General features: G+C 43.7%; 1 protein-coding gene across 1 annotated transcript in view; it reads right to left on the bottom strand.

The window, feature by feature from the left end:
- TENM2 (teneurin transmembrane protein 2) overlaps positions 1-15,406 on the bottom strand; it is a 1,394,720-nt gene that overhangs the window by 88,479 nt on the left and 1,290,835 nt on the right. The window contains exons 17-20 of the mRNA XM_060415963.1: positions 13,134-13,344; positions 8,493-8,612; positions 5,028-5,289; positions 3,992-4,259 (exon numbers count right to left, since the gene is read on the bottom strand). Of these exons, the coding sequence (XP_060271946.1) occupies positions 3,992-4,259; positions 5,028-5,289; positions 8,493-8,612; positions 13,134-13,344 (861 nt within the window). The remainder of the gene's footprint in view (positions 1-3,991; positions 4,260-5,027; positions 5,290-8,492; positions 8,613-13,133; positions 13,345-15,406) is intronic.

Here is a 15,406-nt window from a genome sequence, read left to right as displayed (position 1 = left end):
CATTGGAAAAGCCTCTGATGCTAGGAGGGATTGGGGGCAGGAGAAGAAGGGGATGACAGAGGATGAGATGGCTGGATGGCATCACCAACTCGATGGGTGTGACTTTTAGTGAATTCGGGAGATGGTGATGGACAGTGAGGCCTGGTGTGCTGTGATTCATGGGGTCGCAAAGAGTCAGACACGACTGAGTGACTGAACTGAACTGAACTGAACTGAACTGAACTGATAGACCAAATGGACCTATCACACATAGAACATTCTACCCAACAACACCAGAATATAGATTGTTCTCAAGGGTACAAGGAACATTTTAGGTCACATGTTAGGCCACAAAACAAGTCTTTGCAAATTCAGGAAGATTAAAATCATACCAAGTATCTTCTCTAACCACAGTGGCACGAACCTAGAAATCAATAACAAGAAAACTGGAAAATTAAAAAATACATGGAAATTAAAAAATGCTCTCCTGAATAACCAATAGATGAAAGAAGAAATTAAAGGGGAAATAAAAAGAAACAGATTAAAATGGAAACACAAACACCAGAACTTCCAGGATGCATTAAAAGCAGTACTAAGAGGAAAGTTCACAGCAGTAAACACCTACATTAAGAAGGATCCCAAATAAACAACCTAATTCTATGTCTTAAGGAATTAGAAAAAGAACAAACTGAATCCAAAGTTAGCAGAATAAAGGAACAAATAAAGACGTGTATAAATGAATAAAATAGAAAGGAGAAAAACATAGAAAAGATTAACCAAAACAAGAGTCAGTTCTTTGAAAAGATAAACAAAACAGAAATCTTTAATAAGACTATGGAAAAAAGAGAAAGGACTCAAATCAACAAAATTAAAAATGAAGGACACATTATAATTTATACTGCAGTAATACAAAGGGTCATAAGAAGCTCTTCTGAATAACTACACACCAATAAACTGAACAATCTGGAAGAAATGGAAAAATTCTTCAAGGCATAACTTATCAAGACTGCATCAGGAAGAAATAGAAAATCTGAACAACCAATTACTAGTAAAGAGATTGAAGCCATAATGAAAAATCTCCCCATGAAGAGAGGCTTAGGACCAGATGGTCTCACTGGTGAATTTCTCTAAACACTTTATGAAGAATATACAGCAATCCTTTTCATATTGGAAACAATCAGAGTGTCCAGTGATGGATGAATGAATAAAGAAATGGCGGTGTATACACACACACACACACACACACACACACACACACACACACACACACATACACACACACACAAAATGTAGTATATGTGTACATACACAATATTGCTGAGTCATAAAGAACTGGAAATCCTACTATTTGCAATAACATGGATGGAACTTGAAGGCATTATGCTAAGTGAAATAAGTCAGACAGGGTACGACACTGTATGATCTCACTTATATATGGAACCTAAAAACAAAATGAAACAAACTAATAGAAAAAGAATCACTAATCTAGAGCCAGACATCTTGGAAAGTGAAGTCAAGTGGGCCTTAGGAAGCATCACTACGAACAAAGCTAGTGGAAGTGATGGAATTCCAGTTGAGCTGTTTCAAATCCTGAAAGATGATGCTGTGAAAGTGCTGCACTCAATATGCCAGCAAGTTTGGAAAACTCAGCGGTGGCCATAGGATTGGAAAAGGTCAGTTTTCATTCCAATCCCAAAGAAAGGCAATGCCAAAGAATGCTCAAACTACTGCACAATTGCACTCATCTCACATGCTAGTAAAGTAATGCTCAAAATTCTCCAAGCCAGGCTTCAGCAATACGTGAACCGTGAACTCCCTGATGTTCTAGCTGGTTTTAGAAAAGGCAGAGGAACCAGAGATCAAATTGCCCACATCTGCTGGATCATGGAAAAAGCAAGAGAGTTCCAGAAAAACATCTATTTCTGCTTTATTGACGATGCCAAAGCCTTTGACTGTGTGGATCACAATAAACTGTGGAAAATTCTGAAAGAGATGGGAATACCAAACCACCTAACCTGCCTCTTGAGAAATCTGTATGCAGGTCAGGAAGCAACAGTTAGAACTGGACATGGAACAACAGACTGGTTCCAAATCAGGAAAGGAGTACGTCAAGGCTGTATATCGTCACCCTGCTTATTTAACTTATATGTGGATTACATCATGAGAAATTCTGGCCTGGAAGAAGCACAAGCTGGAATCAAGATTGCCGGGAGAAATATCAATAACCTCAGATACTCAGATGACACCACCATTATGGCAGAAAGCGAAGAAGAACTAAAGAACCTCTTGATGAGAGTGAAAGAGGAGAGTGAAAAAGTTGGCTTAAAACTCAAACATTCAGAAAACTAAGATAATGGCATCCAGTCCCATCCACTTCATGCCAAATAGGTGGGGAAACAATGGAAACAGTGAGAGACTTAATTTTCTTGGCTCCAAAATCACTGCAGAAAGTGACTGCAGCCATGAAATTAAAAGGCCCTTGCTCCTTGGAAGAAAAGCTATGACCAAGTTAGACAGCATATTAAAAAGCAGAGACATTACTTTGCCAGCAAAGACTGTCTAGTCAAGGCTATGGTTTTTCCAGTAGTCATGTATGGATGTGAGAGTTGGACTATAAAGAAAGCTGAGTGCTGAAGAATTGATGTTTTTGAACTGTGGTGTTGCAGAAGACTCTTGAGAGTCCCTTGGACTGCAAAGAGATCCAACCAGTTAATCTTAAAGGAAATCAGTCCTGAATATTCATTGGAAGGACTGATGCTGAAGCTGAAACTCCAGTACTTTGGCCACCTAATGTGACGAACCAACTAATTTGAAAACACTTTAATGGTGGGAAAGATTGAAGGTGCGAGGAGAAGGGGATGACAGAAGATGACATGGTTGGATGGCATTGCCGATGTAATGTGTTTGAATAGGCTCCCGGAGTTGGTGATGGACAGGGAAGCCTGGCGTGCTGCAGTCCATGGGGTCACAAAGAGTCGGACATGACTGAGCGACTGAACTGAACCGAACCACTCACTGACGAAGCAGACCACAGGACCATATCCTGAGTATGTGTAACCTTCTAGGTGTGTGTCTTTAGGTAGCTTGCTTACCCTGCCCTCCTGTCCCATCTAGATAATGGGGATTATGACAGTGCCTTCTTGACAGTGTTAGTGAGAGGTCACCCAAGACAAAAAAGATTTAGCACAAAGCTCTGCACAAAGGGAGTATCTGATAAACACTGGAGGCCAGTTACAGTGAACATTTTTGAGTTTGCTGGTTTCTTACTTTGGTAAACTTACTGCACTTCTTGAAAACCATAAGCCTATTAGTGAAGCATATATAGGATTCTGGATTTTAATTAATTCCCAGACAGCTTTCTACAAGTAAGAACATATACTGGGTGGGTTGATATGAATCCACAGTTCACAGTTCTTCAAAGACTGATAATTGTAGGACCTTCTCTCACAGTGGTGTTTCTTAAGTAGGAAGTCACATGATTCCTTCAGAGGCAAAGCCTGGAACAGAGCATGTGGCCTTCAGATACCCTCTCACTCCATCCTCTGGTCCCCAAGCTGTGTCTGTACCACTCTGGAACACGACCCAGCCCCTGCCCAGTTCTCTCCCCATCTCACAGTCTCCCTGTCCACCACATTCCAGCCACGCTGGCCTATTTTTGTCTTTCAAAAACAGCTCGTCACAGGGTTCCTTTACCTTCTAGTCTCTGTTTAAACGGCACCTGCTGAGGAACTTCCCATGAACACCCACTCATGGTTGCCCCTCCTTGCCAGTACACATCACTTATTTTCATAAATAAAACAAATAAATAAATAAATAAACAGTCTATGTTTATCATCTCGATACCCACTAGTATAGAAGGTCCATGGAAGATGACTCTTATCTCTCTTATGGACCACTGCACTCTTAACTACTGGAATAGTGCTTGGCACATACTAGGAATTCAACAAATACTTGTCAATTTAATGCATGCCTAAAATCCAAGAATCAATAAGGGGTTGAAACTGAAACATACCAACAGCATCAGAGAGTCCATAGACCCTTTGGCCATAGGCATCTGTCTTATCCCAGATGAAGGTGTAGGCCAGGTTGGGAGAGGCCTGGAATGACTTCTGGAAGAGGTGCCCCTCTACAGCAACCATGAGATGAACCTTGATGAGGTTCAGGGGCACCGTGGATTGGGTCATGGTGATCTTCAGCAGTGACTTGTAGCCTGCGGTCCTGGAGCTCAGGTAGCGCAGCTTCACAGTGGACCCAGGGAGCTCAATTTCTTCATGAAGGACCTGGAGGAGAGGAAACACAGGTAGAAACAGCGCATGAAACACACCGCAGAAGCTAGGCTGCTTGCAACCCTGCCTGCTATCATCCTCACCAAAGCATCCCACCTTACAGGGGTGGGGTGTAAGAATCCCTTCCCATGGCTGAGGAGAGAGAAAAAAAACCAACAACCACAACTTTATCCTGCACGATGGGGCGAAGGGGCCGAGGTTATGATTTTTGGATTAATAATTATTCTTGGTCACTGTTGTGTTTCTTTTTAAAACCACACTGTTGGCAAAAGATGTAAATAAGAACAGCAGGCTTTATTGCTAGTTGCATGCAAGGAGGCCACAAGAGGCTGTAATTATATGAACCTGCAACTTCCACTGACAATTGGTATAAAGCAACAGGGAAGCAATAATGTAATATGCCCTCTGTCGTAACACCGATGTAGATCATTAAAGCGCCTCTTATCATGTATCTCTGTGACTAACAGGAATAAAAAGCAATTTGCAGGTGGCGTGCACATATGTGTATCGTTTTTATTCTATTAAAAGCTCCAGTGACTGCCAAAGTCTTGAACAACTATCTGGAAACATCTGGAATGTCCAGGAGAGATTCAGTTTTCTCTCCAGCGACAATAAATTATACTGTGTCCTTACTTTTTGTCCCTCCCCCTTAATAGTAGTTTCTGGCTTACCCCAGGAGAGAGAGATGGTGGGAGGAAGTTGGCCAGTGGGTTTGGGTCAGGGCCGGATCGAGAGTCCCACCCCGGGACCCAGAGCTCCTACCTGGGTCTCGGGCACAATGGGATTCTGTCCCGGGGTGGCACTGAAGAAGGTGGACAACGGGGAGGAAATGATGATTGGATCCGGCCGGACAAACCCACTGAGGTCACAGCTGGGGATGGAGTTCTCCTCTGTCTTCATCACCAGAGTGTCCATGGCGTAAAAGCTATTCCACGGCAGCCACACGGTGCGCTCCTGGCTCATGAACGGGGCCCGCTCAAAGTGCAGCGTCAAGGAGGCACCACCATTGGCGATCAGGTCGAACCTGGAGAGGGGCAAATGGGCTCATTCAGAGGGTCTGAAGGGGCAGAGCAGGCAGGAGGAGACAGCGGGCTTTGTCAGCAGATGGGCTGGGTGGGAGCCCAAACTCTACCACTTACTAGTTGTGTGACTGTGGGCAAGTAGCCGCAATTTCTTCATCTGTGAAATGGGAATAGTTACACCGACTTCACAGTGTGGCTGAGAGGATGAAATATCATCATGAATTCAGAACAGACGTCAGCGGACTAGACCCGTGAGCTAAAGCCGGCCCACCACCTGTTTTGGTAAAAAGTTTTGTGGGAATCCCAGCCATGTCCATTCATTGACTTCTTCTCTCCAGCCATTTCTGGGGTACAGTAGCAGAGCTGAGTAGTTGTAACAGGAACCATATGGCATCTCAGCCTAAAATAGATACAATCTGGCCCTTTACAGAAAATGCTCCCTCACCACTGGTATAAAGCATTTAGCATTGTGCTAGGCTAACAGGAGTCTTTACTACTTAGTGGAGCTACAATGATTTGATCCTAGGCTCAGGAAAGCTTTCTTTTCATCAACCTGTGCTGTTTCTGACTTCTTTTTTTGGTTTCATAGAACTTTAACTTTTTTTGAGATACCATTGACATATAACACTATATTAGTTTCAGGTCTACAACATAATAATTCAATATTTGTATATGTTGTGAAATGTTCACCACCATAAATCCATTCATCACCACGCTCAGTTACAATTTCTTTTTTTCCTGTGCTGAAAATTTTAAGATACATCTTAGCAACTTTCAACTATACAATATGGTATCATTAACTACAGTTACCACATTGTACATACATCCCAGGACTTTATTATTAGAAGTCTGTACTGTTTAAAAATTTTTATTTTATATTGGAGTATAGCTGATTAACAATGTTGTGACAGTTTCAGGTGAACAATGAAGGGAGTCAGCCATACATATACACGCATCCAATCCACCCTAAATTTCCCTCCCATCTAGGCTGCCACATAACAGTAAGCAGAGTTCCATGTGCTATACAGTAGGTCTTTGTTGGTTAAGAAGTTTTGACTTTTTAACCTCGTTTAACCATTTTGCCTTGTTTCTGATATATTTTTCCAGCACACAAACTTATTTGGCATTTGGAATGAAATGGCTCTTACTGTTTCTTATATTTTTGACAATTGTTCTTAAACTATATTCCTGCTTGTTCTTTCAGGCTAGATGGAAATCTACTACTAGCGAAGTGAAATAAAGGTAGTTCTTCCCCAGTTAAAGGAAAAGAAAGTCAGTGGAGAGAAGTCACCCAATTTGACCTTTTACTCTTCCACCAGGATCTCAACTCCCTACGGGCAGTGGTGCTCTCTTCCACACACTTCGGAATCGCCAGCACCTAGCAGAGTTCCTAGAGTACAGTAAAAACCCAATGGAAAAAAAGGGGAGATATATGTATATGTATAACTGATTCACTATGCTGTACCCCTGAAACTAACACAATATTGTAAATCAACTATACTCCAATAAAAATTTTAAAAAACTCAATGAAAATATACAGACTCTCTTGACTTCATTCAATTTTGATAACAGTTTTGGTGTTTCTCAATAGACATAAAATGAGTGAACAGGGAGCATATGAGTATTAAGGTAAACATCATGGTAGAAGAGTTTATTCTGTTAATTTGTTTACATTTTTATTTTAGGGCATGCACGCTGCTGGGGACAGTTTATTTATTTAGAGTGCAGGAGAGTGAAATGTTTTGAAGCGACGTTGTTCCTCCTTGGGATGATTAGAGTCGAACCACCCACGTCTGTGGTGCACAGCACTATACATACAACAGATTGTGGGATTCCTTGGAGCATTTCCAAACACATCCTGTGACTTCCAGGCTCTGCTACCTGGACAAGCTGAAGAATCACCAATCTGGGAGGTTGGATACATGATCTAGGAAGTGGATTTAGGTGATAATTAGTCTGGAAGCAGTTAGGAAGGATGGGGCAGTGTGAGGTGGGAGAGACAGCACACCAAGGACTCAGAAACCTCCTCTGGTGTTATCACAGGACTAGAACGCTGGCTTCTAAGAATGAACAAGTGCCTAGGTAGCCTTGTACGGTACACCTTCACGGTCCTAGTGCATTCAAATCATGAGATTTGGCTGCAGGAACATAAGATCTAAGACACCAGAAACCTGGCGAATATTAAGAATTTGATGTGAATCATCAGATGCCTTCTTTGAGTCTCAGAAATGGAAATAGGAGGATAGGGCTACTGTGGGCTGGTCATTTTTGAAACTACCCCAAGGCTATTTTAGGACATTAGGGGAAAAAAAAAAAAGTCCAGATTCTTCGCCAGAGAAATGACAAGAATCAGAGTACATGATTTGTTTATGATTTTCCAGACTCCAGTTTTATAGGAAAAGTGTTGCATCAGATTTACAGCCACAGCCTCCTCTTTCATTTGAATAGAACACAGTAGTGTGTGGTGTGTGTGTGTGTCTTTGTGTGTTTTAAGGCCAGGGTGGGTGCATGTTTTCCCCTTCCTATAGATGTCTTTTCTTCTTTTTATCTTTTTCTCTAAATTGCAATTCCATGCCCAACACATTAAGGAAATGACAGCGCTTTCATCTTGGTGGGGGCTGCACGGGTGTGGGTTTCCAATCAGAAGATAATAGGGTAAGGTTGCCTCCTTCACACAGCAGGGTGAAGGCTAAATGTATTTAATTAGACTTCCCTGATTACAGCCCACCCCCTCAAAACAGAAGCGAACACACCACCGCTCCTAAAGTCACAGATGAACACAGAAGGGGTTCACCACAGGACACTGTGGCCTGTGGATCCCTGTCACCCTGCATGGCCTTTGATTTAAACGAAAATAGGAGTGAGGTTCCAAGGGCTACTTTCCTTTCCTTCTAGACTCTGCCACCCTGAACCTTATCCCCAACATACACCCACACATACACACACAGAGTGAAAAGCATTTACATGCCATGGGAAAAGCATGGGTGTCAGCAGCCCTGGAGAGGTTGGCTACTCTAGTTATCTTCCATTTTTGAGATCATACCAAAAAATATATATCTGGGTGGGGGGATTCTCCCTCGAGATCTGGCCTGGTGGGGTCTCCCCCCAGCCTGCAAGGGGGAGGCATGTGGTTCCAAGCCCATTGCACCATCTGTCTCTTTGCAGCCTCAATACTAAGTAAGTGGAGCCCCACAAAGCTACTTACGTGCCATCTTGGCGGGTGATGGTGTAGCCGTATTTTGGATACTTGACAAAAGACACGTTCACACCAATCAGGGGAGTCCCATCTGTAGTTACTACTTGGCCTCGGATGAGAGAAACCAAACTGAGAGAAAGAGAAACACAAGCTTTTGAGCCATACTCAGGAGAACAAGGGGACAGGCGGTGGGGATCGCCATCAAGTTCCCCTTCTCCGCTGCCAAAGCTCCCCACCTGCCCCATCCTCATCTGGTCCCTAAGGCAAGGAGAAGACTTCCAAATGTGAACTGCTGGCTTCACACGATTATAGGGAGCTGTGGGCAAGAGGGGTGCCTCTGTGCTGGCTTTTCCTGAGGAGCAGTCTGGGGTGAGGTCCATGGGCAGTGTCCTCAGTCATTCTACTGGGCAATGGGGTCCCCTGGGCACAGTCCCTCTGCCCTTGGCCTCACTCCGCTTCTTGACATCACTTGGCTTTTGCTTGGCCGGAGATCCAGGCTGCCCCACATCACTCATGTTTGTGCCTTAGCCTGGCACAGAGAGTATTATCCTCGGGTGAGAGCTTCCCCATCTGCCTACTCATTTCCTTTTTTTGGCTTTGGAGGAAGGCAATGTTACTTCTTCCCTCCAGGCTGGGATGACAGAGGGAGTGGGGAGTGGGGAGGAAGGGAAGCACACAGAGGTTTTTAACAAGGCCAGGGCATATACATAGTTTTTTTTTTGTTTGTTTTGTTTCGTTTTTCTTTTTAGTTGCCCTTTAAAAATAAAATTTCTCACAATCCATGACAGCCTGAGGAAAAGAGAATATGAGAGATATTTTCTCCAGCAGAACTATCTTAGATTCTGGATTCCATGTAACTATATATTTTTCTTACATCAAATTCCTGTTACCCTGATTTGGGACAGGGGAGGGGGGAAGTGGTTGAAATCCCTCTCAACTTTTGGCCTCTGTGGCAGAAACCTCTCCTCTATCCAGATCATAGTAACTAGAATGTTCCCAAGATGCCAGCATTCAACCAGCTCCTTCGGGGAAATCCCATAAAGCAAAGGACATGCTACAGTAGTCTACTCAAAATCCATGGAGAGAGAACGCACATGTCTCCCTTCGCCTGAATTCTCCTGAGCTCATAGAGAAATGGGCGAATGAGAAGTTCCACTTCTGCACTAAGGCGCCCGCCTACCAGGCAGGTCTGCAGCTGTATCGTTGACCCTCAAGCCACTGGGCCATTTGGCGAAGGCAGAGAGGTTCTCAGGCATCCAGATTCCTGGACACGCTCCCAATTTCTGGACTAGGTAATAAAGCTGAGCTGTTCTGTGCCAGAATCTTGTCCAAGTCTGCTCAATTTTTGGAAAGCACTGACTTCTGCAATCCCAAGTGACCAGAAAACTGGAGGGATGTTCTCTCCAAGCACCTCCCTTTCTATTAGCAATCCCCCCAGCTGTTCCACTCCGACCCTTTGATGATCTCAGGAGGGTTTAGACTGTTCCACTGACAGCTCTAATTGTCTGCGACTGGCTGCCTAACAAATGAATTCCATTTTTAGCTGGTTCTAACCACAATGCTAGAGTCTTTTGAAAGTGGAAAACTAATTTATGAAAATAATTCTTTTGTTCAATTCCCTTTCCTTATCTTAGCTCAGACTAAGATTTCTTTCAGGCCTTCCTAGACACTATTTTAAAATCAATGATGTGTGTTGATGACCACAAGGTACAAGCTGCTTGTGATGAGAAAACAAAATTGGGAATGTATCCCACAGTGGAGTTATTTCCCCCCTCCTTTTTAATACAACTGTTATTTCTTTAAATCACTCCTGCAGCACAAGACTTTGCCGTGTGCCATAGGAATAAAGGGAGCTGGGTTGCCTATGATTTCTACTCTCTATTTTTCTAATTCTTCATTGCTGCTGGCTGCCTACATCTCTAGGCAGTCAATTCGCAGCAAAGATTCAGCTAAGACATGCTATCAGTTCATTTCTATTTATGATTATTGATGTGTAACAATTATCACATTATCTAGATAGTGAGATCTGCTCTATAAATTATAGTGGTGGAGTCAAGGCATTTTAGTTATTTTTGTATGCCATTATCTAGGGGAAACGCCTTCTTAGAAGTCTTGAATTAAGTTCTTTTTTACTCCGAGCTTTGTCCTTCATTATTTGTCAGAGGATAATGCACTGAAATTCACATGCTTAGTGAACTTCAACCTATGTCTTGGAGTAACATTTTGCATTTCTGAATTATGGATCCAAGCTGACATGCTGGAGTGTGGGCTCATTTGGGTGGTGCTATTGATTGCTGCCTTCAAAGCTTCAGAGAAGCTTTCTCTAAAGTAAGTTTCTTTTGCCCAGATCTCTGGGGCTGATATAGTCTACCTAAAATACTGGAGTCCCTGCCTACTCCCTGACTTCTTGGCTCTAACTCAGGATGCCTTCTGGGAGTGGTAACTACTGGTGAGGAGGATAAGACTGACTTTTAAGGCATAAGTGAAGAAAGAGTATGAAAAGAATACAAGGAAATTAAAGGATTTAGGGGAGAAATAAAATGTTAATAGGAAGCCGACTGAAACAGAGTATGAGCCTTTGAAAGATGCATTTATAGTATAATCAAATGGTATGCAAACCTGGACTTCCCAGGTGGCGCTAGTGGTAAAGAAACTGTCTGCCAATGCAGGGGCTGTAACAGAGGCTGAATTTGGTCTGTGGGTGGGAAAGATCCCCTGGAAGCAATCCACTCCAGTATTCCTGCCTGGGAAATCCCATGGACAGAAGAGCCTGGAGGGCTACAGTCCACAAGGTCGCAAAGAGTCAGACACAACTTAGCACGCACACACACGCAAACCTCACTAAAATGGTTATGGACTGATGCAAGGGCTTGTCATCCTGGCAATGGGAATCATGTCCATAATTAAAAAGAAACATACCAACACAGTCTCTGCACCAGAACTAGGAATTAATAAGCAGAGAAAATATTTTTTTGGTTCCAAGATATGTGGTTTATTTTTTTTTGAGGGTTACTCGTATTAAAATAATATAACTGTGTGTAGTATAATCTACACTTACTAAGTTAATTGTACCAATCAAGAAAATGAAGTTTATGAGGTTAAATCACTTGCCTAATGTGGCACAGCCAGAAGATGTCAGGGTTGAAACAGGCGAGGGCTGAGATTATTTTTTTTCTCTTCTATTTTATTTTTAGTGAAACCAGAACAGAGAGAGGCTAAAGTTGCTGGCCCAAGGTGACCTTGTTAAGAACCCTCATAGTCTGAGAGCTGCCACGAATGGGGCTGCATAGCTTCCCAGGGAGCTCTAAGGGCTGAAGAGTTCATTGGCTCTACCATTACCCACCACCTCCCCACTCCCACCCTCCCCAGGCTCTCCCAAGGAGGACCAGAGTCTGAGTTGTGACGCGGTGATAGTCTCCTCCCCAAAGTCTAATGAGGGGGGCTCCAAGACAATCTCTTGTAGACTCAGGGGCTCTTCTAAAATGTAAAGTTCACTATTTCCTTCTCTAGTTGAAAGCCTGCTCAAACAGCATATTTCCTGAGTTGCTTCAGGGTCTGCCCAGACCTAAGTGAGGGGGAAGAAAACTAAGAGAAAGATGGCATGCTGAGGGCTGTCAGAGGGATAAGGGGATGGGGACAAGTTTCTAGAGGTTCCCAGTTCTCATTTCTCCCTGAGAAGGAGCACAAATATGGGGGGGCATCCCCAAGGAGGTCACACCCGCTGTCGTCACATCTGCTGACATCATTGTTATCTGGATCCAGACTGACCCAGAGGGAGAGCAGAGATGTGCAGGCAGGCCTGAAGAGGACAAGACTGCCACCTCTCCTTGCCTTCCTTCCACCCTCAGCATCAAAAACAGTGGCTAGAAGACACCGACTAGGAGGATGGGCATCTCAAAGCCAACTCGTCTCCTTGCTTTCTTCTCCAGGGTACAGCTCTAATCTGTCCTGGTGGGAAAGGAGGGGCCAAGCTGTCTACAAAATAAACCCAGAATTTGCCCCAGAATACTCATAAGCCTCAAATTAGCAACCGAGAGCAAATGCAAATTCAAGAGAATCCACTCTGCTGCCGCCATTTGGGAATGAGAAGGGGAAATGCCCAGGCACAACGCCTAACACCAAGTAAGCAATTAGCAGATACAATCGGTGGGGGTGGGGGTGCGGTGGCTATGAGGATGAGAGCCAATCTATGCACATCAAGTCTCTAGCTCATCATAGGTGCTCAACAAATTCTAGCAACTGGCATCATCCTGACTCTAAGACGCCACAAATGATAAGTCATGCTATTGAGTTTACAACTGCTTTAAACGCCTATGGTTGATTCATGTCGATGTTTGGTAGAAACCAATACAATACCGTAAAGCAATTATCCTTCCAATGAAAAATAACTAAATTAAAAAATACTCTAACGAATGAGATATTTCAGTTATGATCAAACAGAAGTCACAATCAGGGAGATTTAGAATAACAATAACGTCATAAAATAATAGATCCTCAAAATGATCTAGAAAGCAGGCAGTTAACGGGTCTCCAACAGGTTCTGCACCGCAGGGGGTCAAATCCCACAGAAGAGCCAGGAGCACTTCCTCCTGCTTGGACAGGAAGGGAAGCAGTGACCTCAGTCACCTGCAGGGACAGAAGGGTGCCTACCTGCTGTTGAAAGGGTTGTCTCCAGGAATGATGTGGGTGCTGTCTTTGCCGGCCAGGAGCTTGATGCGGTCGTAGAAGGACTTCACTGCGGGTGAGTCTGTCTGGCCCTGCTGAATGATGTCTAGGGGGTCCCGGGACCCTCGGCAGAGCAGGCTATTCTGACAGGCTGACTGGAGGCAGCAGTCAGGGTCCAGGCAGTCCACCAGGCCATCTGGAAGGGCAGAGACAAAGCCAGGGGTCAGCAGATTTCACAGCCCAAAGCTGCTCTGAGATGCTAGCACCTTTTTTTAAAATTAATTAATTATTGACTGCATTGGGTCTCAGCTGTAGCACGGGGATCTTCGTTTCTTTCACTGTAGCCAGCAGACTCTCTAGCTGTGGCACCACGGCTCAGTAGTTGCTGCATGTGGCCTTAGTTGCTCTATAGCACGTGGGATCCAGTGGTTAAGGATAATTGCAAGGCAGATTCTTAACCACTGGACCACCAGGGAAGTCCTTGAGATGTTAACATCTTTGTCCCAACCAGCCTCGACCCTTCCCAAAGGCCTGACCTGGCAGGTTTCCCACAACAAGCCTAGTATATGTCCAATATAAATAAAAGACTGAAAGAAAGTTGTTGAGAATGTTGACAAATGGTTATCCCCAGGTAGTAGATTAGTGTGTCTCTTTCTTTTTCTATCTTGTGTTAAAACTCTTGTATTTCTACTTTTTCTATTATGAACATGTACTATTTGAGCCGTTGGCAATAAAAACTAACACTTTGCTTTTAAACAACGTAGCACAAAAAAATTACCTGTTGCTAGATTTCAGAGACCCATGTTAATGGGTATGCAAGTCATCAAAATGCATGGGATTCCTTAAATCCTGCTTCAGTAGAGAAAAGCATTCCATCCCCACTTCCTCTAAGTCAGGGAGGGTAGTGCTGACTAGTGGGAGCACCAGGGGTGATGAGTGACATTTTCCAGGAAATGTGGAGATATGGCTTTGGCATGAGCATCCACAAACTAAGCCATTAGTTTACCCAATTGCTCTGGAGCTGCCTTCACCATAGCTGCAGGACTCTGAACATTCTGATTTATTTGCCTAGATTCCTGCTCCTTCACCCGTTCCTGAGTCATCTGTGTTTAGTTGCTCAGTCATGTCTGACACTTTGTGACCCCATGGACTGTAGCCTGCCAGGCTCCTCTATCCATGGGATTCTCTAGGCAAGAATACTGGAGTGGGTTGCCATGCCCTCCTCCAGGGGATCTTCGCAACCCAGGGATTGAACCCAGGTCTCCTGCGTTGCAGGTGGATTCTTTACTGTCTGCGCCACCAGGGAAGCCCTCCTAGTCATCTACCGTTCAACAAATGTTTGAGTGCTATTCATGTTCTGAAAATAAAACAGGGAACAAAGAATGATGGTGTCTGTCATAAAGGAGCTGACAGTATAGAGAAGGAAAAGGATATGATGCATCCTTTAAGATCCACACTAGGTGTGGCCTCCTCCAGGAAGCCTTCCTGATGATGTCCATGGCTAAGGTAGGTATTCTTGTTCTGTGCATCCCTGAATCTGAGGTTCTCAGAGAATGCTTCTATATCAAAATCCCACGGGGAGAATCAGGATCCTACCCCAGACCTCCCCAGGCCAAGCCTCCAGGAGTAGGTCCTGGAATCTGCATTTTAAACATGATTCTCAGGTGATTATAATGCACTAGAAATATTAGAAACCATTGTTCACACTAACTTCCTTGTACTAGAATTATCTATCTCTGATTGCTTGCCTTCCTGTCTGGAAAACGAGCTTTTTGAAAAGAAGAACAGTGTCACATTCATTTTTATATTCATGCTTTGCTTAGTGCCAATGTGGAATCAGACCCAACAAATGTTTGTTGAGTGAATAAATGACTGTTTCCCATTCTCCACATGTCTGTTAGGAATGCGGATGGGAATGTTTAGGGCAGTGTTTATGCCTTGGGATTCCTATTAGAATGGATTAGTTAGCCGGTCCTTCTTCACTCTGCTGGGAGTTGATTGAATACACAGTGTAGGAGCTTGGAGAGTAACTTGCTTACACCTCCTTGATTTGATAGCGAGGCATTTGGGGGCCATAATTAGCATCATAAAAACATGCACTCTAATTCCAGGCTGTGACTTGATGAACACTTGAACTGGAGCGCTGAATCAGAGGCCTGGCTGTGTGCTTTAAATTCACTACAATGTAATTTTTTGGCATTACTCTTTACGTTTGGTTCCGCTAATGAAATTGAAATATATAATTTCACCCAAGTTCC

The sequence above is a fragment of the Ovis aries genome, chromosome 5 (assembly GCF_016772045.2).
Source record: "Ovis aries strain OAR_USU_Benz2616 breed Rambouillet chromosome 5, ARS-UI_Ramb_v3.0, whole genome shotgun sequence".
NCBI lineage: Eukaryota > Metazoa > Chordata > Mammalia > Artiodactyla > Bovidae > Ovis > Ovis aries.
The sequence above is the reverse complement of the archived record's forward strand: the minus strand, read 5'-3'. Positions and strand labels throughout refer to the sequence as shown.